The sequence below is a fragment of the Mus musculus genome, chromosome 2 (assembly GCF_000001635.26).
Source record: "Mus musculus strain C57BL/6J chromosome 2, GRCm38.p6 C57BL/6J".
Classification (NCBI taxonomy): Eukaryota; Metazoa; Chordata; class Mammalia; order Rodentia; family Muridae; genus Mus; species Mus musculus.
In genome coordinates, this window is record NC_000068.7 from 178,019,587 (window position 1) to 178,047,483 (window position 27,897).

A 27,897-nucleotide genomic window follows, 5' to 3' on the forward strand; every position below is an offset into this window, starting at 1 on the left:
CCTTGAGCTGACCATGGGCTTGTAATTCAGAAAGAATGTTGCCTATTCAGTGACATTCAGAATTATCGCTGGCATTACACTATCACTTTGAGTAAACGCTAGGTCACTGCCTTACACAGGAATCTACTATCACCTAAGAAGAAGGAAGTTTAATACCTAAAGAGGAACCAGAGTAGATACTTAGAACTATAGATAGCTGAGTTACACCCATACACACGTATTTACAATGGCCTAGGAGAAAGGTGGACTACTAAAACTGGTTTTCAACCTCCCCCTGACCTTGTTGCCCTCCCTTTTAGGGCCCCTATTGGGACTCCTATTATTGATCTCCTTCGGTCCTTGGGCATTTCAAAAATTGACCCGATTTGTTAAATCTCAAATTGATTCATCTCTTTCAAGTACATTTGTTTCAGTTCATTACCATCGGCTGGACATTGGCGATAACAAGCAGGTTACTAGAAAAGAGTCAGACGTAGATTCTGCTTCATCACCCTCATTTCGGGGAGAGAGACTCAATTTCCATAAAATGCTTAAGTAAGATCATTCCCCTCCCCCTAAATTCGGCCATCAGTCTCATGCCACAAATCATTTATAGATTGCCGTAGTCTGTGCTTCCGACATGGTAATATACGTTCTCGCCACACTGGAAACTAAACAGTCCTCCCAGGCTAGACACATAGAAAAGTTGGAACTTGAAGCAGTCGCCCGTGAGAGTTGTAAGACTAAGTACTGCACAGAGATTAGTCTGGAAGCTGTTAGTCTCTGAGAGGCATGTCTGATTGCATGAAGGTTGAGTGCCCTAGGGTCCTCCCCCCAAGAAAAATGGCACAGGAGCAGGTCAGGGTTACTCTGGGTAAAAATCTCTGGGCATGAGAGTCAATCCTGTACATGGCCCCTAACATTGCACACTGGGGATCAGACCTCTACCTCTACCCATGGAGCTTGCTTCGTTCCTAAATCCCTTTGCTGGCCCAGGTTATACCCAACAGACTGGGACCATTAATTCAAGCCTCATAGATGACTTGTCCTTGGGTCCTTCGTGGTTTTAGAGAATCACCCAGTGAGCAAACAGACATTTAGGCGATCGTTAAAAATGTGGCTACAAATTTATTATACAATATGCCTTTATAAAAATATTAAAACGGGGGAGATGTTGGGAGCTATTAAGACAACTCTTGATCTCTGAATTGGGCCTCTTCCCCCGAGAAGAAAAAGGGGTCAAAAGCAGGCCACCGACACATGGATTCCGAGAACCAGGGGATGTCCTGACCACACCCTGATACCACCAAGTTCCTGCTTCCCTGTGTAGCTGCCAAAAGAATTTCTATTGCCCCACTCACATAAGTACTTCTCCTTTTGCTTGTATTGCCCTACCCCTCCCACTGATAATTATATGTACTTCCCCTTTTGCTTGTGCATTTAAACCTCGGGCCTGGCTAATACATTTGGGGGTTTTGATGCATTCCAGAACAGTTTCCGTGTAGTTATTCGCACAAGGCCCTAGTCCCTCTCTACCCCCCATTTGGTTCTTAGGAGCAGGTCCCCTCGAGACCCTCGAATACCTGGACCTGCTAGACAGGTCAGAAAGGCTGACAGATTACTGATTTCAGGATCAGCCTGGGAAAGAGCAAATTTAGTCTCATGTGTGGTAGAAATGGTAATTTCAGGCCTGGGTCCCACCCAGCCAGTTTGAGCTTAGCCTTTATGCTTCACAGAGGCAGGCAGATATCTGCTTTTGTAAGGTTAAAAGAAAATGTGTGCTTCCTGTCTTGTAAGAATTAAGTTCCTGTGGACACAGGATGCTATTTTAAGACCATCAAAAGGAAACCTGGAGTAATGGCTGGGTTGAGAGATATAATAATAGATTCTGGTTATGGTATGCAGGAGATGAACTATTGAGTGAATTTTTTAGAATAGCAGGAGATAGCAGCTTGGTGAAGAGTCTCCAGCAGAACATAGACAGAGCGCTGTCTGGAGACCTGCAGAGCAAGCAGATCAGAAAGAAAACAGAATACAGCGAAAGGAGGATGGGAAGCTGTCTCCTGCAGAGCATAGACTGACAGCTTGGACACAGGACTTGACTACCAGTCCTTTGTTTTCACGCTCCCAGATACCCCTTCTCTCTCTACCAGTCTCCAAGCCCAGGCTTGGTCCTTGGCAACAGAGGTACACTTTGATATCATTAATCTTAAATCTAGATGTCAGGATTTAGAGCAAATGTACCACTTATGTAACCATCCAAGTCATTGCCACGTACCAGCTTATACTCAAGTATTTTCATAGAAGTGTAGCTACAGATGAGTGAACTCCCATTTGAGTGCTAGGAAGTGAGATGGGTTTGAGCAGTGCTCTTAACAACAACTGAATGATCCCTGTAGCCCACTAACCTACTTTCAATAAAATAAGAGAGAGTGCTATACATTATAGATTTGAGATACAAACACCAGCTTTGAGGAAAGCTGAAAGAAGATAGTGACTTTGAGGAAACAAAGCTGTGTGTGCTTCAGGTGACAGAACTAAAAGAGTGGGAATACCTAAGACCTTGTGACTTATGCAATTTCATCATAATCTCAAGTTGCTGAACAAGAAACTATTAGTTTTGATGGATTCCCTGTTGAATTTTGGTCTTGTTTGTTCTGTTTATTGTTTATATGCTCTGATTCTTTCTGGTAAGGCTTCTTTTGTGACATTGTGTGTTGAAAGCATAATAGGCTCTCTTTAGGATATGGTAGAGTCATGTTAGATAAACAGGTGTTTTCACGTTTGAGGAGACAGATGGTTGTTAAATTAATATGGCTCCCGTAGACTCATAAGTTTGAATACATGTTTCCTAGTTTGTGGAACTGTTTGGGAAGGAACACAGGTCTGCCTTTTTGGAAGAGGTGTGACACTTGGGTGCATTTTCAGGCTTTAACATCTTCTGGCCACGCCCATATTGCAAGCTCCCACTTTCGTGGAGTTCAAAATATGAGTTCTCAGCTGTCCCTTGATTTACAGCTAAGACCTGTACTACAAGATGTACTTTCCAGAGGCATTTATATCCTACATTTTTATAATTTATGGATGGTTCTGGATGACTATGAGGTAAGAATGCCCTTCAATATCTCAGTTTTTACATTTGACCATCTTCAGAAAAGGATTTAACTTGACATTCATAGGAGTAGGCAAACCTATGTGTAAATGTGTCTAGATTCCCTGAGTAAAATCTCAATGCTCCCACACTTGAAGAAAGGCATTGCAAAATCTTTTGAAGCTAATCTGATTTATTGACTGTGAGAGCCATCCAACTTGAATCCAGGAGGAAGAAGTGGAAATACCTTCTGAGTGCTGTGATTGGAGCTCAAGCAAGCTCCAAATTTGCAAAGCAGTGAGCATAGTGTTACTACCCACATTGGGGTAGATGCAGGCAGTTGAATAGCAGGGATGTGAAGTCTTACGTTCTCCCAGGGGCTTGATGGGAGGACAGACCGGTAAGCAATTGGATGAGAGGCACTTGTGCTAATGAACTTCAAATCTGCAGATCTGGAAAACTTTTGGCCAAAGCTGGAACCTCTATGCTGTGTCTCTTTAACAGACTCTAACCCTAAGGGTGGTGCTCATGTCACTCAAGACTCAATAGCCAATCAGAACCTCCACATGGACCTGCCAGTCAGAAGAGGAGGCGGTTCTTCCAGGTCAAGCTTGCAAGCTCCTTTCTGTAACTCAGCGGTCATGAGAGTTTCTGTGTGATGTGTTCTGCGTGACTCTACTGGGTGTTGTGAGAGAAGGTTAGTCAAGCTCAGAACTCCAAACATGGTAAGTGCCAGGTCATCTCCTGCGGTGCTGTCGGTGTGGGGAAAAGAGGGGAGTGGGAGAGAACTCGCTTCTGGCCAGAGTTCCGTTGCCCAGGGCAGGCAGGAAAGGGAGGACTGCAGGACGCTTTCCACATGGCCCGGGGTGGCGTTCTGGCCGTGGGAAGGCACGGACCCAACTCGGTGGGTGGTGGAAAAGGGCAGCTCTAGGCACCAGGTTCCCAGTCTCCAGCATCCCACGCTGGATACCCCGGAAGAGCTTAGGACAGAATGGGGTCCCCGGGGTGGCACTGGCTTCAGGGCCAAAGGGAGGAGAAGTCGGGGAGAGGGGTCGCTGAATGCTTCCCACGCGAGCGAGAGTCCTTGGTCTTGTCCGGGGCTGGAGTACAGGATGGCCTTCTGGCGGGAGGTTTTCTTTTTAATTTTTGTTACTGTGTGAATTTGATTGCAGTTTGGCTGCAGGGCTTCCCAAGTATGAAGCAGAGATGGCTGCACTGGACATTGCCTTTATAATTTAATAATGTTCTTTATATGCAAACAAAGGCTCAGTGCCTTTAAAAAGGAAAATAAGTGCTCTGGGAGTCTGGAATAGTCTATCGAATTTAAATTTCCCAGACTAGGGCTCTGTCTGCAACTGTGGAGGATTTGCTGAGCCAGGAAAGTTTCAGCTGTCTGAATCATTTGCTCTGTGATCTTACAGTGGAGGAGCTGCTGTTGTCTGAGTCCCAGCTGTGTTTTCAAGGCTAATGAGGGACTCTGTCCATGCCTCTCTATCAGGAACCCTAGTGGAAGGTAGCTTGCGGCTCTTTATGGGAGTCTCTTCAGAGCCATCTCTTGCAAACTGTGAAGAAGGCCAAAAGCCATGTCATGGTGATTGTAAAGTGTCTCCTTTGCCAGGCCAGAAGGAGCAAGTTTGCAGAGCTATTAGAGTCAGATCTGCTGGTACCAAGGACCGTGGTTCTTTTGGTCCATGTGGTGATCATAGCAGAGGCCCTTGTCCTTTGACCCTTCCTGAGTGTGGATTAATGGGGGTGTGGGAAGCTCAGTAGCCCTAGTATCATATGGGCCTGGGTACCAAAGGTTTTCCGCGGAAATTTCTGGCCAGCCTTGGTGCGAGGGTTCCAGCAAATACAAAAAAATGCAGGCAAGGAGGGGAAGTTGCAAACCTGCTTCTGCTGTGCCAGTCAACTCCACCTCCCTCTCTGCTGTGCTATGCCATAATTCTGTCCCTCCCTGCACTGAGTAGGGTCCCAAAGTCCACTGGGGGCTTGGTCAGTAATGTTTTTCTTCAGATACTTGGCAGTTCCCTTGTGCAGGGTTGTTTTATTAGACTTCTCCTGAGTTTTTCCCAGTGTATGCTAGTTTCTGCAGACTTCATAGAGGTCTCCATTTCTTTCCACTTATCCCTGTAAGTAGGATACAAGATGCTACTCTTAAAAAGTTTACTTGGCATAAGACATAGCTTGGGTATGCTCTTCCCACTGCAGCTGTTGTAAATTCTACCTTCTAATTTTGCTATTTTTCTCATCTCCTGGGAACTCCAACTCAGAAACCCATCACTGGAAAATGGCTTGCTATTTCAGGGCTCTGAGGCACTTAATAAATGATTCTGCGTATCTTTGTTGTGAAAATCTCCTAGCTGTCTCAAGTAGGATTTGTAATCTCTAGTCCATATTTAAATTGTTCAAAATAACCTGGGGACTGAACAGGAAAGAAACTTATGGATGAGAGCATGTGTGGAATCCAAAACCTGTTTTTGGCTCACTGGTGTTTGAGTATTAGCCAGAGCTGAATCCATTGCTGTCATTAAGAAATTTTTCCCAATTAATATTTTAGTTGTATATGGAGCGATTTCTTTCTGGGATGACATGTTAATTCTGGGAGAGCTGTCTCGTCTTCCCCTCATAGAGATGTTTCTAAGACAAGCTATGTTGACTTAGGTAGCCTTGATCCTGGTCTGCTACTCCCCAGAGCAATGACCTTGCTTTCCTCTTGATAGAAATTCCTAAATTCTTGAGTTAAAGAATGTAGCAAAATAGTGTTTTATAATAGCTCATTTGAGTCATATAATGAACTGTTAATTTCTTCTACCTTCAGTAGAGAACAGGAGCAATGGTTTACTGTTATCTCTGTCAGGTGAAGTAGGGCAGGAGATGGCTAGATTATAGACGAAAGCTTAAGGGAATCTGCTCCAGGTGTCACCATTCTAGTGAAGGATGAGAGTCAGGCAGGATGAATACTTTTGTAATTTCACTAAATGTATTAAATAATGCATGTGATTAAATAAAACTAGATTGGTGGGTGCTTAATTTGTGCAGGTTAGCTTGAGCCAGTGATAATGAATTTCTCTTTTAGGATCTGTACTATATAGATATAATGTATCAGAAATGTAAAACACATGCTATTAGCTGTAGCTGTGTGTGTCACATTATAGATCTCAGTAGTTAACAAAGCACATGGGGCAAGGTCAAACACTATCTTATTAATATCATTCCTTCTACTAAGAAAGGCCTGATCTTTTTCATATCAGTACAGTGATATATTTTCCCAATATAGGTGTGGGTTTGTTGTTATTATGTTTGTTTTGACAACCCACTGAGGACAATGTGCTGATTAAGAAGAGTGCTCCACAGTGTCTGACATGTGTCCTAATTGCTCTGAGCCTTCGCTCATAGCCATTGGGTGAAAGTACTTGCAGTTTACCTGGACCCAGCCTGAAGCCACAACACAAAATCTTATGTCCTAAAATCTCTCTTCAGTTACTAATATTCGGGCACTGACCACCTGTGGACAGTTTGGTAACTCCAATTTCAGCTGATTGATGGGGAATGTAAGCTATCCACCTTGATTCCAGGAGGAAGAAGGGGAATTGCCTCCTGAGCGCTGGAATTGGAGCTCAGGCAAGCTCCAAACTTTCAAAGCAGTGAACCCAGGGGCACTGCCCAGAAAGGGGAGAGGCAGGCACTTAGGCAGCAAGGATCAGGAATCTTAGCCTCTCCCAAGGGCTTGCAAGAGAACAGACTATTGGAGGAGACACACTGGTGCTACTGAACTGCAAATCTGCAGATCTGGAAAAGGATTGGCCCAGACTGGAACCACTCGGCTGCATCTCTACAGTACACTCTAACCCTAAGCCTGGTGTTCACTTCACTCAAGACTCAATAGCGAATTAGAGCCTCCACATGGAGCTGCCAGTCAGAAGAGGAGGTGACTCTTCCAGTTACTAAGCCTGCATGTTCCTCTGTGTAACTCAGCTGATCTCAGTGTTTCTGTGGAATCGGTTCTTATTATTTTTGCTGGTTGCTGTGAGGTTAGCTCAGGCAAACTTAGAACTTCAGACATGGTAAGTGCAATGTCATCTCCCACAAAGAGGAGGAGCAAGCATCTTAGCAAAGGATGCTTGTGTAATATCTCTTCCCAGAGGCTGGATTGTCAGCATCAGCCAGACAGATGGGGACATCTGTGAGGTCCTTTGTGGACCTACTCTCTCCTTTTGGTCCCAGCTGTGGCCTCTGAGTAACTTTATTATAAGACTGCACTGGACAAAATCTTTGTGGCAGGGGCTTGTGTGTGGAAACATACTTGGCAGGATGAGAACGAGAGGAACAGCTTACTGTGTACACTGTCAGGTAAAAGAGTGCTGACAAGAGCTAGGTCACAGACCAAAGGAAAAGGGAGTGTGCTGCAGGGGTCATGGTTATGGAGAAGGTCCTGGTTAGGGCAGTGAGAATGATTTTGTAACTTCACAGACTGTATCCATGTATGGATCTAATTTAGTAAACCTAGATTGAAGGGTGTTTTATTTAATCAGGTTAGCTTGAGCCAGTGGGTAATGAATTCCCATTTTAGGATCTGTATTATGTAGATTTGTGTAATCCTTGTTGACATATTTAATTGAGCTCAGAAATGTAAAACACATGCCATTCTCTGTAGCTGTGTGTGTCAGATTATAGATCTTAGTAGTTAACAAAGCACTTAGGGACAAGGTCAAACACTATCTCATAAATGCCTTTCCTTCTACCAAGATAGGCCTGATCTTTTTCAAATCAGTATAGTGACATATTTTTCAATTATATTTATCTTTTTAAAAAGCCAATATTTGATATTATTTTTTAAAATTTTATTTTCTTTATGTATAGGTGCTCTGACCTCTTACTTCTTCCTATTCTCCAATATTTCCCAGAAATCAATAATTTAATTCCTATTTTTAAAGAGATTACATATCTTTCTGTTTACAGCAACATCGGTAGCTCAGGCTTTCCTTATGCCATGTAGTTAAGCCTTGCTTTGAGCACCTGAGCCTAAAACCTTCCTTGCTCTTTCTGAGGGTAGAAGACTGATGGCTTCGGTGATTAACACCTGTAGCCTAACAGCAGAGGATTAAGCAGTGTGGCCTTTGCTCTAACTCAGAAGGAATTGCTGGACTCTAACTTTTAGCCTGCAGGTCAGAAGTCACAGGAAGAAAATGAGACACTCAAAGAAGTGGTTATGGAGTTTTTACTAAGTTGTCAAAAGTTACCTATGAATGCTATCTAAGAGGAAAAGTGAAAAGATCCTACGTGGGGAAGGGCAAAAAAACTTCTCCTTTCTCTTTTCCATATCTCCTTGTCCTCTGTACTTATAAATCTTTCAGAATAACTGATCACATGTTACTGAGTACACTACAAGTTCACACAAAAAATCAAATCATAAATTGAGAGAGAAGTTCACAACAGAGAATGGTTATTAGTAAAACTAGATTGGTGGGTGTTTAATTTGGGCAGGTTAGCTTGAGCCAGTGGGTAATGAATTCCCATTTTAGGATCTGTGTTATGAGATATGTGCAATCCTTGGTGACATATTTAAGTAATCTCAGAAATATAAACTCATGCCATTAGCTGTAGCTGTGTGTGTCACATTATAGATCTCAGTAGTTAACAAAGATCATAGGGGCAAGGTCAAACACTATCTTATTATTGCCATTCCTTCTACCAGGAAGGGCATGATCTTTTTCAAATCAGTACAGTAATATATTTTTTCATTTATTTTTTTCTTTTTAAAAAGTTCATTTTTGGTATTAGATTTTAAATTTCATTTTCACTATCCATGGGTGGTCTCTTAAGTGTTTCTGTTCTCCAATATTGCCCCAAAATTAAGAATTTCATTCCTGTTTTTAAAGAGATTTCATATCTGTCTGTTTAGAGAAACATCTCCTGTAGCTCCTACTTTCTTTATGCCATGTAATTAAGACTTGCTTTGAACTCCTAAATCCAGCCTCTGCTGCCCAGGGCTTGGAAAACAGTCCTACAACTCCTGTCAAGCTGGGTTCTGACTGATCAGGGAGACAAAAGACACCAGGGAATGAATGTTGTCTAACCTCCCTGGGTTACAGGGTTACAGGGTTACAAATAAAGAGGGACAGGTATAAGGTTGAGTTCACTGACCAACTTTGAAGCTGGTCTACTTGCAGCACAGAAAAGGAGGAGGAATAAGGTAGGTGAGGCCTTTCTGCTTTGGCAGTAGTTGACATTCACCGTGAGGAGTCAAGTAATCAATTTTGCACAATCAGTTAAATTCCATACTGGTCATCTCCGGGCATTTTTCAGATTAGGGCAATGTCAAATGAGATCACAAGCCCTCGTTGTGACACCATATTGCTGGCATACCTTGCCATCTACCCCAGCAGTAGGACTGCCAATCTCCCAGCTGCCATTCCTTATGCAATCCAATCATTTAGGAACTGGGCTTTTCATCTATCATTAATCATCTTGATCTGGCTCTTGCTTCTGCCCTCCTTCCTCTCTCCACAAGGTCCCAGGTCATGTCTACTCTATACTATCCCAGGTATAATTGGGTCTGGCTATGTTCACTCTTTTGTGTATAATATACTTTCTCCTCCACCATACCTAGGAGCAGTGATGTCCTTACATTTTATTTCTTCTTTTTCTTCCTCTTTCTCGCCCAATAACTGCTTCTAGTTTTAAAAGTCATAGTCACATTCACTTTTAAATTATTTTCAATGTATGAATTTGATTGCAGGTTGGCTGCAGGACTTCCCCAGCAAGAAGTAGAGGTGGCTGTAGTGGGTATTGCATGCATAATTGAATATATAAAGAAAGGACCTTGGGCCTTTAAATGGAAATTACTTGGTCTCCAGGACTAGAACATTCTTATAAATGTAAATTTTCCAGACTAGGGCTATGTCTGCATGTAGGGTGTAACAGCCTAGCTTGGAAGGTTTTAGCTGTCTAAATCTTTTGCTCTGTGATCCCACATTGGAAGGAGCTGCTGTTGCCCTGAGGCCCAGCTGAGTTATCCTTGCTAATTAGGGACTATGGGCAGGACTAACAATCAGAAACACTAGGGGAAGGTAGCTTGCAGATTCTCTACAGGATTCTCCTCAGATGCATGTGTTATAAGCTGCCTGGAAGACCACAAGCCATCCCCTGGTTATTATAGTAATCTCCATTGAGAGTACAGGAGGAGCAAGTCTGCAGAGCTATTTGAGTCCGATCTGCTGGTTCTAAATGGACTGTGGGTCAGAGTGTGGTTCTGTTGGTCCATGTGGTGATCATAACAGAGGCCCTTGTCCTTTGACTCTTCCTGAGTGTGGATTTACAGGGGTGGGGGTGGCTCGGTAGCCCTGGGAGTGGCAAGGTATGGAACTTAAATGTCACTCTGCAGTGTACATATACAGGCATTGCCTTTGGTGTGCCATAGGACAACATTGGAAAAGCAATGGTTTGATTTCTAGAATTCATGACCCTTCTGTATTCAGTTTTGTGTGACTAGTTTTATAAATAGTTGAGAAGGTAGTAGTAAAGAGCTGTCAGCGATCATCCTTCAGAAATATTTGATTAGATTCCTTTTATCTTTCTTTTCCCTGTTGTCAAAATGGCATGATTCACAGAATTTCAATTCTTGTTACAAAAGGAGCTTCTGACATGCAAAAGTTTCTCAGGTGTTGATGGTGCTGGGTGGGTGGATAGGACAGATTGGAGCATAATGCATATGGCAGGAAGCAGACATTAAGTTATCATTCAGCATTGTTTTGTAAATGGGCTCCCGTGGGCCTGGTTTAGCCTGAAAGTACAAAGGGTCATGAACAGCTATAGAGCAATAGCTCAACTTTCTGATCATTTACAATGACAGAGAGAACTCTGGAGCATGGGGCCTCTCTGTTTGGAAGACAAATCAGTAGTAACTGTAGGGTCAGATTTATAGCAGTTTAGGGGTGACTTTGAGTTATTTTTATTGGAGTCAGGAAATATGATTTTATTTTATTTCTATACACATACTAGCACAGGTAATATTAGTCAAGTTCACATTGTTCCTGGTGTAGTTGCCTTAGTTATTGAAGAAAAATTGAAAATTGGTCACATGGAATGGGCAGAGGAAGCTTTCCCTGATATTGTGTGGCAGTTCTGTGGGCTACTATGAGACTGTCCTGTCTAGGAAAACAGATAGTGGGCTTGTTCTTTAGACAGACTGCTTGGTCTTTGGGAGAATTGGCTATGGTTGAGAAGGAGGTGTCTGTCCATACTTGGGGGCTAAGAAGGGAAGGGGACATGTAACAAGAAGGGAAGGGGAGATGGAAATGGTCTTTTGTGACATGGATAGGTGAGAGGAAACTGCAGTTTTAAGGGAACTCTTGCATATTTGATCTCAATAACAAAAATGTTTACCAGCATTCTACATGGTTCCATACAGAACATCTTAAAACTAAGGCATCAGGTTCCCAGAGATCATTTATTTACTTAAGTTTTGTCCAACTGTGAAAGACTGGATAAAAAGTACTATGTGGGTAGGCAGGGCAGTCAGCGAATATTCATTTTGAAATAAACATTTACACTGTTGTCTGTATATTTTGCTTTGTGCACACTTATCAAATCCTACAGGATTTAGTCACCTATGATGACGTACATGTGAACTTCACTCAGGAAGAGTGGGCTTTGCTGGATGCTTCTCAGAAGAGTCTCTACAAAGGTGTGATGGTAGAGACCTATAGGAATCTCACAGCTATAGGTAATATTGGATTTTTTTTTTTTTTACGTTATAACATGTATGCACAACTGTTTCTTTGTTATTGTTTTTTGTTTTTGTAATTTTAGTTGAGAATGAGGAAGAATATGGTGAATAAATCAGTCATGGTTTTAAAGTTCAATGGAGTTAGTAACTTAAATGTTGCCTAATTGCCAATAATGTAACATACTTTCTCTGGTACTGGGTTTAGGTTACAGTTGGGAAGAACATACAATTGAAGACCATTTCCAAACTTCTAGAAGTCATGGAAGGTAATTTTCCTCTGCAAGCTGATGAGAAAATGCCTATGAAGAAAGTTTAACGTGTGCTACAAGTAGTAAAGAAAACCAATAGGGTACAATAAGCACTGCTTTCAGTTATGGATGTTTATTGAATTTCATAAAATCATATGTCTATGGCAGATATGAAATTATTGTTTGCAAGACTTTCCATTAGTTCAAAGACAGAGAAATAATGGCTTAACAGGTATGTTACTGTTTAAATCAAGCCTAGTAGAGCCATGCTGTACAAGTGCGAGTGTCTTCAGTCTCATATCGCTTAGCTATTGCAAAAGGAACACACAGTGATTAGGTGACAAGTCTATGTCTAAAACCTAGTAATAAGCAAATAACCCATAGTATATCTGAGCTCAATGATATACTTGTAATATCATTGCTAAATTTAGTGAGATGGACAGTTCATAAGATTCAAAAATGGTTTGGTGGAAAAACCTTAATCGCTATACTACATCTCTATGAGGAAAAAAGTCACGTGTGTGAATGTATTATGGAACCTTTACACTTGTTATTCTCTTTTAATATGGTTGTCATACGTTACTATGGATACAGTTCTTGTGAGCATAGGGGTATTGAAAGATGCCACATACCTTTCACTTTTTCAGAACAACAAGGGGATATGCAGTATAACATACTTTGAGTGACATTCTAAATGTGCTGTAAGTTTATAAGTACTTAGTTTCCCAACATTATTGGGGACATTTACCAACTCAAACTGCTGAAAATCATAATGAGAATTAGGGTAGTAGAAATTATATTCTGTTTGCATTTGTTCATGTTCCAAATGTAGTATTACTCTCATGATAACAAAATTTGTGAATGCAATCAGTGTGCAAAGACTTTGAGTTCTTCCTTTTTTTTCAAATATGTGAATAACCTTTTATACAAAAAGTATGCTATAAATGTGAGCCAGATAATCAATACTGTTCCCATTTCATGTATCCTCAAAGATGTCAAACAATCCATAATGAGGAGAACACCTTTGAATGCAAACAAAGGCATATTACATTAACATTAGATTGCTCTTTTGAATGAAGCCAATTTTTAAAAGAATTCATACAGATAGAAAGACTCATCAGTATAATCAATGCGAGAACAATTTCACATGTGCCAATTGTATTTGCAGGCATGAAAGAAGTTCTTCTGCAGAGCAACACTCTGAGTTTATTCAATGTGGTAAAGCCTTTGCATATCAGAGTCATAGTCAAAGGCATGAAAGAATACACAATGGAGAGAAACACTGTGAGTGTAACCAATGTGGTAAAGACTTTGGAACAAGGAGTATCCTCCAAAGACTCAAACGAACACATACAGGAGAGAAACCCTATGAATGTAACCACTGTGGTAAAGCCTTTGTAGAAAGCTGTACTCTCCAAATCCATAAGCGAAAACATACAGGAGAGAAACCATATGAATGTAACCAATGTGGTAAAGCCTTTGCACAAAGCTGTCATCTCAGAATCCATAAGCGAACACATACAGGAGAGAAACCCTATGAATGTAAACAATGTGGTAAAGCCTTTGCAGTAAGCAGTCATCTCGGAATCCATAAGCGAACACATACAGGAGAGAAACCCTATGAATGTAAACAATGTGGTAAAGCCTTTGCAGTAAGCAGTCATCTCGGAATCCATAAGCGAACACATACAGGAGAGAAACCCTATGAATGTAAACAATGTGATAAAGCTTTTGTAAGAAGGGGAAAACTCCAAATCCATAAGCGAACACATACAGGAGAGAAACCCTATGAATGTAAGCAATGTGGTAAAGCCTTTGCACATAGCGGTACTCTCCAAATCCATAAGCGAACACATACAGGAGAGAAACCTTATGAATGTTACCAATGTGGTAAAGCCTTTGCAACAAGCTGTCATCTCCGAAGACATAATCGAACACATTCAGGAGAGAAACAGTATGAATGTAACCAATGTGGTAAAGCCTTTGCAAGCAGTAGTGACCTCCAAAAACATAAACGAACACATACAGGAGACAAACCCTATGAATGTAAACAATGTGGTAAAGCCTTTGCAAGCAGTAGTGACCTCCAAAAACATAAACGAACACATACAGGAGAGAAACCCTATGAATGTAAACAATGTGGTAAAGCCTTTGCAGAAAGCAGTACTCTCCAAAGACATAAGCGAACACATACAGGAGAGAAACCATATGAATGTAAACAATGTGGTAAAGCCTTTGCAAGAAGCTGTCATCTCCAAATACATAAGCGAACACATACAGGAGAGAAACCCTATGAATGTAAACAATGTGGTAAAGCCTTTGCAAGAAGCAGTCATCTCCGAATACATAAGCGAACACATACAGGAGAGAGACCCTATGAATGTAACTAGTATGGTAAACCCTTTGCAGGAAGCAGTGGTCTCCAATGCCATAAAAGATCACATACAGGAAAGACACCATATAAATGTAACTAGTATGATAAACCCTTTGAAGGAAGCAGTGTTCTTGAATATCATAATCGAACATACACAGCTGAAAAACCCTTTGAATGTAACCAATGAGGTAAAGCCTTTGCAGTAAGGAGTGACCTTTAAAGAGAAAAGACCATACAGGAGAAAAAGTCTATGAATGTATCTGATGTTATAAAGCCTTTGCAGCAAGCATTGATCTGCAAGTACATAAATGAACACATACCAGAGAAGAACCTTTTAAACGTAACCAATGTGGTAAAGCTTTTTCGAAAAACAATAGTCTTTACACACATAAAAGCACATATATTTGAGAGAAATGCTTTGACTTTAACCAATGTGGTTAAACTTTTTCAAAAAGCAGTCATCAACAAAATCATGAAAGAACACATATAGGAGAGAGATTTTTGAATGTTAGCAATGTGCTTTTATACCTTTTTTCACAAAACAGTGGCCTCAAAATATATAATGAAACACGTACTGGAGAGAAATCCTATGAATATCAGGAATGTCCTGAAACCCTTCTACATCACAATCATCTTCAAATCCATAAAGAACATGTAGTGGAGAAAACTCTTCTGAATATCAGTAATATTAGAGTCATCTCCTAACACAAAAGTATACACACTGGATAGAAACCCTATGAATATAAGCAATGTGGCAAATGTTTTATAAGTCACAGTAGTCTCTAATTAACTAAAAGAAGACACACTTGAGAGAAACCCTATGAAAATTATTAAAGGTACAAAGCCTTGTACATTAAAATCTTCAAATACATAAAAGAAGACATAGAAGTGAGAAACCCTATGTCTTTAAGCCGTGTGGTATTGCCTTCACTTGTCAATCATATTCAAAGACACAAAAGAAATCATAATGTAGACAAAATGTTGAGTGTATTTAATATGGTGAAGCTTTTTGGATATTTCTAGAGTCTTCACAATGAAACAATCCATACTGCCAAAAAATTTAGGAATATAATATGGTGAAACCTTTTCAGATTCTCAAATATTCATCATTATGAAAGAGAGACCCTATGAATGCATTAAATATGGGGAAGCCTTTAAACATTACTAATTCTTCATCACCATGAAAATAATCATACAAAGGATTCAAGAGGATACAGGGGTGTTTCTTACTGTATTGCTTGAGTTACAGTCCTGACATCCTTTGGTGAGCAACAGCAATTTGGAAAGTGTAAGCTGAAGAAACCCTTTCCTCCCCTCTGCTTCTTGCTCATCATGTTTGTGAAGGAATAGAAACCCTGACTAAGACAAATTGGTATGAGGAGTGGGTATTTCTGTGACAACCTGACCATGTTTTGGGAGGACTGTGGAAGGACTTTGGGACTTTGGGCCAAAGGACACATTCAGTTTTAAGAACTCTGTGGGATGTTGTGTAGGAGCTTGGAAGATAATGTTGAGAACAGTGCAGAAGATGGAGGCCTGGCTTATGAAATTTCAGAGGGAAAATTAAAGACTCTTTTCAGGGCCATTGCTATTTTGGATTGTGTTGATTCTGTGGTTCTGACTAGCTAGGGCTGAAGAATCAGCTGTGATTAACAAGATACCAGAACTACTAGAGTGAAAACTTTGCATTACTGGGACTATTGATGCTGGTTAGCTGGAGCTAAGAAATTAGCAGTAATTAAGAAGAGACCAGCATCATTGGGGTGACATCTTCTCGGAAGTGTTTGCCGAGAGCACAGAGGCTGTGTTCCAGAGATGGCCAAGGTTTACCTTGTGCTATGGCTGGACTTGTAACGTGTAAGAGTTACCCAGGTGGTACTGGTTTTGCTGGCATGAAGGTATCAGACAGAGCAGCTGAGGCTCAGCACTATGAGAGGCCATGGAAGGCCATTGGTGAAGGTGCAGCCTCAGATGCAATTGATGACCCAGGACTGTGGTGTCATGCAGTGTTTGGAGAAGCCAGGACCATGAATGACCAAGAACAGCAGCAGCAGTAAAGTATAGGCATCTGGAGCCTAGAGGACAAGCTGTGTGCTACAAAGGACAGGGCTGGAGAAGTGACCCAAGCCCTTGGTGGAGCCCAGAAGATCATGAGTTGGATCCCAGACGTTGGACAGTTGGAATTTAATTTTTCTTTTGATTGTGACTGTGCCCTCATATTTTTCCCTTTGAAGGAAGAAAATATTTTAGTGAATTCCACAGTTAAGAGACTTTTAATTGTAAAAGAGTTTGGATTTTAAAGGATATTGAATATTTTAAAAGGATTGAACTTTTAATATGTAAAGACTATGGGACTGTGATGGTTTGTATATCCTTGGACCAGGGAGTGGCACCATCTGAAGGTGTGGCCTTGTTGCAATAGGTGTGACCTGGTTGGAATGGGTGTGTCACTGTGGGTGTGGGTATAAGATCCTCACCCTAGTTGCCTGGATGTCAGTCTTCCACTAGCAGTCTTTGGATGAAGACATAGAACTCTCAGCTCCTCCTGTGACATGCCTGCCTATCCATGCTCCCACCTTGAAAATGGACTGAACCTCTGAACCTGTAAGCCAGCCCCAATTAAATGTTTTTTATAAGACTTGCCTTGGTCATGGTATCTGTTCACAGCAGTAAAACCCTAACTAAGACAGAAGTTGGTACCAGGAGTGGGGTAATGCTGTGATAGGCCTGACCATGCTTTTATTTGAAAGAATGTGGATTTTGGACTTTGGATTTGGGAAGCAGTGGAATGCTTTAAATGGGGCTTAATGGGTCATCCTAGTAGGAATATGGAAGACTTTGTTGCTGGGAGTGATTTGAACTGTGTTGACCTGGCCCAAGAGATTTCAAATGAGAAGAATTTCAGGATGTGACATAAAGACTGTTTTTGTGGTATTTTGATGAAGAATGTGGCTACTTTTTACCCTTGTCTGAAATGTCTGCCTGAGGCTAAGGTGAAGCGACTTGGATTAATTGCATTAATTGCATTGACATAGGAAGTTTCAAAAAAGCCCAGCAGAGACTCTGTTCTCTGGTTAAGTCTCACAAAGAGAAGTTTGAACAAGTATAGCAAGCTTAGAAAGGCAAAATATGAAATATATGGTTTGAGTATTAAAGGGGTGCCAGGAAGTGAAATGGAGCAAAATACTGTGTTCTAGGAGATAAAAGATTAAGGGAGTGGGACCTTGGGGCAAGATTCTACCCAGCTTAATTAGATCCAGGCATGGTGGTACACACCTTTAATCCCATGAGACAAGCATGCTGATCTCTGCATTCAAGGTCAATCTACAGAGCAAGAACCAGGATAGCCAAGCTTAGGCAGTGAAGGATTTAGAAAACATAAAGCTAGTGATAATGTAATAGTACAAGGGGATCATGTTCTAGTTCCTGTAAGCAGCAGATCTCGGCAGCTTCAGCCATGTGGCTCTGGCTCTAGAGTTAAGAATGGAAGGAACTACTGGGAAAATTGATGCTGGTTAGCTGGAGCTAAGGAATTAGTGGTGATTAAGAAGAGACCAGCATCGTTGAGGTGAAATCTTCTGGAAATTGTTTTCTGGGAGCACAAAGAAGCTGTGTTCCTAAGATACCCAAGAGTGTACCTCATGCTGTGGCTGGACTTGGTAATGTGTAAGAGTCACTCAGGTGGTACTGCTTGTGAAGGAATGAAGGGATCATGGAGAGAAGCTGAGGCTTAGCACTGTGAGAGGCCAAGGAAGGACACTGGAGAAGGTGAAGCCTCAGCTGTAGTTGATGGCCCAGGACTGAAGGGGTCATGCAAAGGATTTGAGGCTTGGCACCCTGAAGATAGCCTATGAGAGGCTATTGGTGAAGCCTAGTTGGAGTGGAACACCCCAGTGTATTGAAGATGTCAGTACCATGGGATGATCACCAAGAACAGCAGCCGTAGTGGAGTGGATCAACCTGAGCATAGAGTGCTACAGAGACAGAGATGGAGAAGTGATGCCAGCCCTTAGGAGGAGTCCAAAAGATCAAGTGGAATCCCAGACACTGAAAGAAGAAGCTGTAACATTGAAATTGCCTTGGAGACTCAAAGATGTTAAAGATGCCAGAGCCATGGGATACATGCTGAGGAAAACTGCTAACAGGGAGTGGAACCAGCCCAGGAGAAAGCAGTTTGTTGCAGTCAACAAAGATGAAAAAGGAGTGGAGATCTGAAGACCACTTTGACATCAGCCATGGAGATGCAGAGTTTGGAGTTTGCCCAGATGGTTTCCTGCCTTAATTTGGGGATTACAGTTAATTAAGTTGAATGAATCTCAGAAGAGACCTTGAACTTTGGACTTTTAACATTGTTGCAACTGCTATAGACTATGAGGACTTTGAAAGTTGGATTAAATGCATTTTACATTATGCTATGTTTAAGTATGGCCCCCATAGACTCATGTTTTTGAACAAGTCTATGGGGACCAGGGAGTGGAATGTGATGGTTTATATATCCTTGGACCAGGGAGTGGCACCATCTGAAGGTGTGGCCTTGTTGCAATAGGTGTGACCTGGTTGGAATGGGTTTGTCATTGTGGGTGTGGGTATAAGATCCTCACCCTAGTTGCCTGGAAGTCAGTCTTCAACTAGCAGCCTTTGGATGAAGACATAGAACTCTCAGCTCCTCCTGCTCCATGCCTGCCTGGATACTGCCATGCTCCCACCTTGATAATGGACTGAACCTCTGAACCTGTAAGCCAGCCCCAATTAAATGTTGTTTTTTATAAGACTTGCCTTGGTCATGGTATCTGTTCACAGCAGTAAAACCCTAACTAAGACAGGGACATTTAAAGTTGTTTAGATCTTGGGGATGAATAAGAAACTAAGGGTTGAGGCTTACTAGTGATGTATTTGTGTGTCAAGTTGACAAGGGGTCAATTGTACTGACAAGTTTGGTGTCAACTTGACGCAAGCTGGAGTTATCACAAAGAAAGGAGCTTCAGTTGGGGAAATGCCTCCATGTGATCCAGCTGTAAGGCATTTTCTCTCTCTCTCTCCCCACCCCTTTGGTTTTTTGAGACAGGGTTTCTCTGTGTAGCCCTGGCTATCCTGGAACTCACTTTGTAGTCCAGGCTTACCTCAAACTCAGAAATCCACCTGCCTCTGCTTCCTGAGTGCTGGGATTAAAGGTGTGTGCCCCCACACCAGGCTCTTTCCTTTTTGGGGGGGGGCATTTTCTCAATTAGTGATCAAGGGGGAAAGGCTGCTTGTGGGTGGGACCATCTCTGGGCTGGTAGACTTGGGTTCTATAAGAGAGCAGGCTGAGCAAGCCAGGGGAAGCAAGCCAGTAAAGAAACATCCCTCCATGGCCTCTACTTAAGCTCCTGCTTCCTGACCTGCTTGAGTTCCTGTCCTGACTTCCATTGTGATGAACAGCAGTATGAAAGTGTAAGCTGAATAAATTCTTTCCTCCCCAACTAGTTTCTTGGTGATGATGTTTGTGCAGGAATAGAAACTCTGAATAAGATAAGGGGTAGAAGGTGTGGATTGTATAAAAAAAAAGAGTAAACAATAAAAGAAAGAAATATATATATATATATGGGAGGGACAGGCAGAAACATTCCTTCAAAATTATAGCTTTGTAAGACCCCCTTTCAGGGACTGCTGCTCTAGTCTGGGGAGAGAGAGTGCACCCAAAGAAACACAAGAATCCTCCTTACTGTAAACACATGAGGTAGGTTAATGACAGAGCTCCATGTCAAAAACGAATCTCACACAGGAGACACTAGATTCGACCCTGAGGCTCGAAAACTAGGGGTTTTTAATGGGGTAAAGGGCTTAGGGGTGGGGAACTCAGCATCGTGACACACTATTGGCTTATTCAAACATCAGCAAAAGAATACATGCAGGTCAGGGTTCTGTGAGTTGTTGACTCAGTTCAGATAGCCCTGTTATGTCCTCATATTGCTCTTTATCTTTTTGGTCAAGCTGTTCCCAGGAATGCCCGGGTTTGTTTTTCTTTGTTCTCAGCCCCAGGAGCCTCTAAGCTTACAAACAACCAGCAATTTCTGAGTACTTTATATGACTTACAGGTCTTGAAATTTCATCTTTCTTTCAGCTTCATTTTCACACCAATCAGGATTTAAGGACAGGGGCTTATGTAGTTTACTGTATCAACTGTTATAGAATATAGGTATTATAGTTTAAACAATCACTTGGATTTGTTCTTTGGTGGTAAAGAACAGGTGTTATGTTTTGAGAAGCACACTATGAAAAGCAGAAAGCTTTGTTAGAGACAGTCATTATGTTTTCAAGAACAAAATATGAGTAAAGTTAGGTTGGATCTCCACAATACCTGATGCCTAGAGACTTGAACTTAGTTTCACTATATGAGTAAATGGAGGGTAATAACAAAAAGGCAATACTTAGGGCCTGGTGCTTGGATTTGCCTTGCTTTTTTGTTTATTCCCAATTGTTTATTGGTTCTCATGCTACTAATGTTAAATTGTTCCCAAATTTCATGATAATCTTGCATTTGAGACACTGAGATTCCCTGCCCCAAGCTGATTATAACTGGGAAACTAAAGTGCCAGCAGCCAATGGCTAGGGAGGAGACACAGGCAGGATTTTTGGATTCATGACAAGGGGAACAAAGAGGATCTCCATGCCAGTAAAGGAATTGGATGCTGGCTTGAGAGATGGGAAAGACAGAATACCAGCCACATAAGAGCTGTGGAAGTGTAGTCCCAGTGTTCCCTCTTCTGATTGGTTCTGGGGAAGCAGAGATGGGCTATAGATTTTAGTAATTCAGGAGTGCCATAGAGGAGCCATTAGCAATGTGGATGATTGGGAGTGTCCCATCTAATGAGCTGATTTGGCATATTAAATAAAGCTGTTTGTCTTTCATTTCAGACTCCAAAGCATTTTCAAGCTGAGCTAGGAACTTACACAGGTGGCATCCTATAGTAGAGCAGAGTAACAACTGAGTCTACAGAAGGCATCACACCTATAGGCTGAAACGCAGTATTCAAAACTTACTGGAGATTTTTGAATGAAAAACCAATGCTAGGATGTGAAATTAAGGGATGGGGAAAATTGGATTCTTAGCAGGGTTCCTGGTTTTGCTGAGCCATCTGGTTCCATACCAAGTTGAGCTGAATTGCTTTGCATAATTCTTGGGTTCGTGGAATGTGCTGGGACTCACTAAAATCCTCCAAGCTGATCCGGACATCTTTGTTGGTCTGGATTTACCATGGGCCCTTCTCAAAGATTTCTGTCTGTCTGAGATAGTTTGAGCTTGGAGGTGCAGTACAGACAGACAGGCTGCTCAGAAAGAAGAGACAGAGGTCGATAGTAAAGGCTGCCCAGAGCTATAATGAGAAAAAAGAACAGAGAGAAATCTATGAGATTTGTTTAATTGCTTTTAGAGATAAATGAGACAGCAGTAATTGTTTAAGAGTGTTTGAGGCGGTCTCTGTGGAAGGCCCTAAGGTCCCCAGAGGACTCCCCACACAGCTGGCACACTAGCAAACCCAGTTCCTTGAGATCACTGATGAGTGGAACAGAACATCAGTTCCAAAAAATCCAGAGGGTCTTGTGCTAGCAAAAACAGGGTCAAAGGACATAGGCAGGCCCTAGCACACCCAGAATTTTGGGATCACTGAAATCAGTTTATGCAGAAGAGTACATGGGTAGCAGAAGCAACCAAGTTTCTTAGACAGGGTCCCTTCAGGCCTTCATCCTCAGCCTAGAAGACAGAGCTGACACCCAGACTCCTGGACACCTTCACTGCCAGAGGAGAATCGGCCTCTGGGGAGGGCTCTGACCTCAGGAATCAGGAGGTGGATCTGAGCTCCAGACTTCTGTGCACCTTCTCTGCAAGAGGAGAGCTTACCTGCAGAGAGTGTTCTGACCACTGAGACACAGGAGAGAGTTAGTCTCCCAGGAATGCTGACAGGGGTTGAAGAATCACAGGAGGAACAAGCTCCAACCAGAGACAAGTAGAACATCTAACACCAGAGACTACCAGATGGCTAAAGGCAAATGAAAGAATCTTACTAACAGAAAGCAGGACCACTGGGCATCATCAGAACCCAGTCCGCCCACCACAGCGAGTCTTGAATATGCCAACACACCTGAAAATCAAGATTCGAATCTAAAATCTTATGATGCTGGTATAGGATGTTCAGAAGTGCATTAATAACTCACTTAAAGAAATTCAGGAGAACACCGGTTAACAAGTAGAAGTGCTTAAATAGGAAGCACAAAAAATCCCTCAAGGAATTATAGGAAATCACTGCTACACAGGGAGAAGACCTTAAAGAGGAAAGACAAAAATCCCATAAAGAATTACAAGAAAACACAACCAAAGAGGTGATAGAATTGAACAAATCCATCTAAGACCTAAAAATGGAAGTAGAAATAATAAAGAAAACCCAAAGGGAGACAACTTTGTAGATAGAAACCCTAGGAAAGAAATAAGGAACCTTAGATGCAAGCATCACAACAATACAAGAGATGGAAGGGAGAGACCCAGGTGCAGAAGATTCCATAGAGAACATGGATACAACAATCAAAGAAAATGCAAAATGCAAAATAATCCTAACCCAAAACATGCAGGAAATCCGAGATGCAAAGAGAAGACCAAACCTACAGATAATAGATATAGATGAGAATGGAGAATTTCAAATCAAATCACCAGTAAATATCTTCAACAAAATTATAGAAGAAAATTTCCCCAACCAAAAAGAGATGCCCATGAACATACAAGGGACCTATAGAACTCCAAATAGACAGGACCAGAAAAGTATCTCCTGACACATAATAATCAGAACAACAAACACACTAAATAATGATACAATATTGAAAGCAGTAAGGGAAAAAGGTCAAGTAACATATAGAGGCAGGGCTATTAGAATTACACCAGATGGTCCCTTTCAGTCGGTGCCAGCATAGGCTCACCTTGGGCTCAGAGTTGGCGGACACCCCTAAGGTCCCTAGAGGACTCTCCACATGATCTTAGGACCATTGGTGTGTGGAACACAACTTCTGTTCCAATCCATCGCGCACGGGACCTGAGACAGCATTAGGGACCCAGAAAACCCACCTGACCAGAGTTACAAGTCCCTTCCAGTTGGCGCCAATGCCTGGTCACTTTGTGTGCAGAGTTGGCAGACACCCCCACGATTCCTAGAGGACTGTACACACTAACTTAGGACCACTGACCAGACAGCTCCATGCTCCTCAAAGGAAACACTACCTCCAGGCACTGTAACATGCCCAGGATCTTTGACAACAGGATCCTAGGATAAAAGGAGCTTGGTCACACCAGTATTTCAGGGTCTCAGAGGAAGCTTGACTGCCAAAAACTCTGACACACCCAGAATCTCAGATTCATAGGAGCCCACAAGCAAAGGATCACAGAGAAAGCTGGACTCTTAGGAGTCCTGAATCAACCGGGATTATATGAACGACAGGCTCCAATCAGATATATTGAGGGCAGCAAATACTTGAGATAATCAGATGGCAGGACGCAAGCTTAAGAACAGAAGCAACAGAAACCAAGGTTACTTGGCATCATTGGAACCAAACTCTCCAACCATAGCAAGTCATGGATACACCATCACACCAGAAAAGCAAGACATGGATCTAAAGTCACTTCTTATGATGATGATGGAGGACTTTAATTAGGAAATACAGGAAAACACAGGTAAACAGCTAGAAGCCCTTAAGGAGGAAACACAAAAATGCCTTAGAGAGTTACAGGAAAACAATACTAAACAGGATATGGAATTGAACAAAACCATCCAGGATCTAAAAAGGTAATAGAAACAAAAAGAAAACCCAAAGGGAGACAACTCTGGAGATAGAAACCCTAGGAAAGAAATCAGGAACCGTAGATGCGAGCATCAGCAATAGAATACAGGATATGGAAGAGAGAATCTCAGGTGCAGAATATTCCATAGGGAACATGGACACAACAATAAAAGAAAATGTAAAATCCATAAGGTCCTAACTCAAAACATCCAGGAAATCCAGGATACAATGAGAAGACCAAACCTATGGATAACAGGAGTAGATGAGAATGATGATTTTCAACTTAAAGGCCAACAAATATCTTCAACAAAATTATAGAAGAAAACTTTCCACACCTAAAAAAGAGATGTCCATGAACATACAGAAGTCTACAGAACTCCAAATAGACTGGACCAGAAAAGAAATTCCTCCCGACACATAATAGTCAAAATAACAAATGCACTAAATAAAGATAAAATATTAAAAGCAGCAAGGGAAAAAGATCAAGTAACATATAAAGGCAGGCCCATTAGAATTATTGCAGACTTTTCACCAGAGACTATGAAAGCTAGAAGATCCTGGACAGATGTTATACAGACACTAAGAGAAGACAACTGCCAGCCCAGGTTGCTATAAGCAGCCAAACTCTCAATTACCATAGATGGAGAAACCAAAGTATTCCATAACAAAACCAGATTCACAAAATATCTTTGCACGAATCCAGCCCTTCAAAGGATAATAACAGAAGAAAACCAATACAAAGACGGAATCTATGCCCTAGAAAAAGCAAGAGAGTAACCCTTCAACAAACCTAAAAGAAGACAGCCACAAGAACAGAATGCCAACTCTAACAACAAAAATAATAGGAAGCAACAATAACTTTTCCTTAATATCTCTTAATATCAATGGACTCAATTCCCTAATAAAAAGACATAGAATAACAAACTGGCTACACAAACAGGACCCAACATTTTGCTGCTTACAGGAAACCCACCTCAGGAAAAAGACACTACCCCAGAGTGAAAGGCTGGAAAACAATTTTCCAAGAAAACTGTCCAAAGAAACAAGCTGGAGTAGCCATTCTAATATTGAATAAAATCGACTTAAAAACCCAAAGTTATCAAAAAAGACAAGGAGGGGTACTTTATACTCATCAAAGGTAAAATCTTTAAAGAGGAACTCTCAATTCTGAATATCTATGCTCCAAATGCAAGGGAAGCCACATTCATTAAAGAAACTTTAGTAAAACTCAAAGCACATAATGCACCTCACACAATAATAGTGGGAGACTTCAACACCCCACTTTCATTAATGGGTAGATCATGGAAACAGAAACTAAACAGGGACACAGTGAAACTAACCGAAATTATGAAACAAATGGATTTAACAGATATCTACAGAACATTTTATCCTAAAACAAAAGGATAATACTTCTTCTCGGCACCTCCTGGTACCTTCTCCAAAATCGACCATGATATTGGCCACAAAACAGGCCTCAACGGATACAAAAATATTGAAATTGTCCCATGCATCCTATCAGATCACCATGGACTATAAGGCTGATCTTCAATAACAACATAAATAATAGAAAGCCAACATTAACCTGGAAACTGAACAACACTCTCCCCAATGATACCTTGGTCAAGGAAGAAATAAATTAAGAAATTAAAGTCTTTTTAGAGTTTAATGAAAATGAAACCACAACATACCCAAACTTATGAGACACAATGAAAGCAGTCCTAAGAGGAAAACTCAAAGGTCTGAGTACCTCCAAAAAGAAACCAGAGAGAGCACACACTAGCAGCTTGAAGCACAATTAAAAGCTCCAGAACAAAAGGAAGCAAAATCACACATGAGGAGAAGATGGCAGGAAATAATCAAACTCACAGCTGAAATAAACCAAGTGGAAATGAAGAGAACTATACAAAGAATCAACCAGTCAAGAAGGTGGTTCTTTGAGGAAATCAACAAGATAGATGAACCCTTAGTCAAACTCACTAGAGGGAACAAGGACAGTATCTTAATTAACAAAATCAGAAATGAAAAGGGAGACATAACAACAGATCCGGAGGAAATAAAAAACACCATCAGATCGTATTACAAAAGACTATACTCAACAAAACTGGAAAACCTGGATGGAATGGACAAATTCTAGACAGATACAAGGAACCAAAGTTTAATCAGGATCAAAATAATAACCTAAACACTCCTATATTACCTAAAGAAAAGGAAGCAGTCATTAATAGTCTCCCAACCAAAAACAGCCCAGTACCAGATGGGTTTAGTGCAGAGTTCTATCAGACCTTCAAAGAAGACCTAATTCCAGTTCTTCTCAAACTATTCCACAAAATAGAAACAGAAGGTACCCTACCCAATTCATTCTATGACGTCACAATTACTCTGATACCTAAACCACAAAAAGACGCAACAAAGATAGAGAACTTCAGACGAATTTCACTTATGAATATCAATGCAAAAATACTCAATAAAATTCTTGCTAACTGAATCATAAAACACATCAAAAGGATCATCCATCATGACCAAGAGGGCTTCATCCCAGGGAAGCAGGGATGGTTTAATATTCTGAAATCCATCAACATAATCCAGTATATAAACAAACTCAAAGACAAAAACCACATGATCATCTCATTAGATGCTGAAAAACCATTTGACAAAATCCAACACCCATTCATGATAAAAGACTTGGTAAGATCAGGAATTCAAGGCCCATATCTAAACTTAATAAAAGTAATCTACAGCAAACCAGTAGCCAACATCCAAGTAAATGGAGAGAAGCTGGAAGCAATCCTACTAAAATCAGGGACTACACAAGGCTGCCCACTTTCTCCCTATCTATTCAATATAGTACTCAAAGTCCTAGCCAGAACAATTAGACAACAAAAGGAGGTCAAGCAGATACAATTTGAAAGGAAGAAGTCAAAATATCACTATTTGCAGATGATATGATAGTATATATAAGTGACCCTAAAAATTCCACCAGAGAACTCCTAAGCCTGATAAACAGCTTCAGTGAACTAGCTGCATATAAAATTAACTCAAAAAAAATCAATGGCCTTTCTCTACAGAAAGGATAAACAGGCTGAGAAAGAAATTAGGGAAACAGTACCCTTCACAATAGTCACAAATAATATAAAATACATTGGTGTGACACTAACTAAGGAAGTGAAAGATCTGTATGATAAGAACCTCAAGATGGAAAGATCTCTGATGCACATGGATTGGCAGGATCAATATAGTGAAAATGGCTATCTTGCCAAATCAATCTTTAGATTCAATGCAATCCCTATCAAAATTCCAATTCAATTCTTCATCGAATTAGAAAGGGCAATTTGCAAATTCATCTGTATTAACAAAAAAAAAAAAAACCTAGGATAGGAAAAATTCTTCTCAATGATAAAAGAATCTCTAGTGGAATCACCATGCCTGACCTAAAGCTGTGTACTACAGAGCAATTGTGATGAAAACTGCATGGTATTGGTATAGCGACAGTCAAGTAGACCAATGGAATAGAACTGAAGACCCAGAAATGAACCCACACACCTATAGTAACTTGATCTTTGACAAGGGAGCTAAAACCATCCAGTGGAAAAAAGACAGCATTTTCATCAAATGGTGTTGGCACAACTGGCAGTTATCATGTAGAAGAATGAGAATTGATTCATTCTCATCTCCTTGTACT

At 41.1% G+C, this 27,897-nt stretch overlaps 1 protein-coding gene across 2 annotated transcripts; it reads left to right on the forward strand.

Moving 5' to 3' along the window:
• Nucleotides 1-3,697: 3,697 nt before the first annotated feature.
• On the forward strand, nt 3,698-16,273 carry Zfp971 (zinc finger protein 971). 2 transcript variants are annotated; one of them, NM_001177399.1, is made up of 4 exons: nt 3,698-3,795; nt 11,669-11,795; nt 12,004-12,064; nt 13,215-16,273. In NM_001177399.1, the coding sequence occupies exons 1-4, from the start codon at nt 3,793-3,795 to the stop codon at nt 14,434-14,436; spliced, it is 1,413 nt and encodes a 470-aa protein (NP_001170870.1). In that variant the 5' UTR covers nt 3,698-3,792; the 3' UTR covers nt 14,437-16,273. The 2 variants fall into 2 exon arrangements, with proteins under 2 accessions (NP_001170870.1, NP_001170871.1); NM_001177400.1 differs by lacking the exon at nt 13,215-16,273 and having other exon boundaries at nt 12,004-12,925.
• The last annotated feature ends 11,624 nt before the right edge of the window (nt 16,274-27,897 follow it).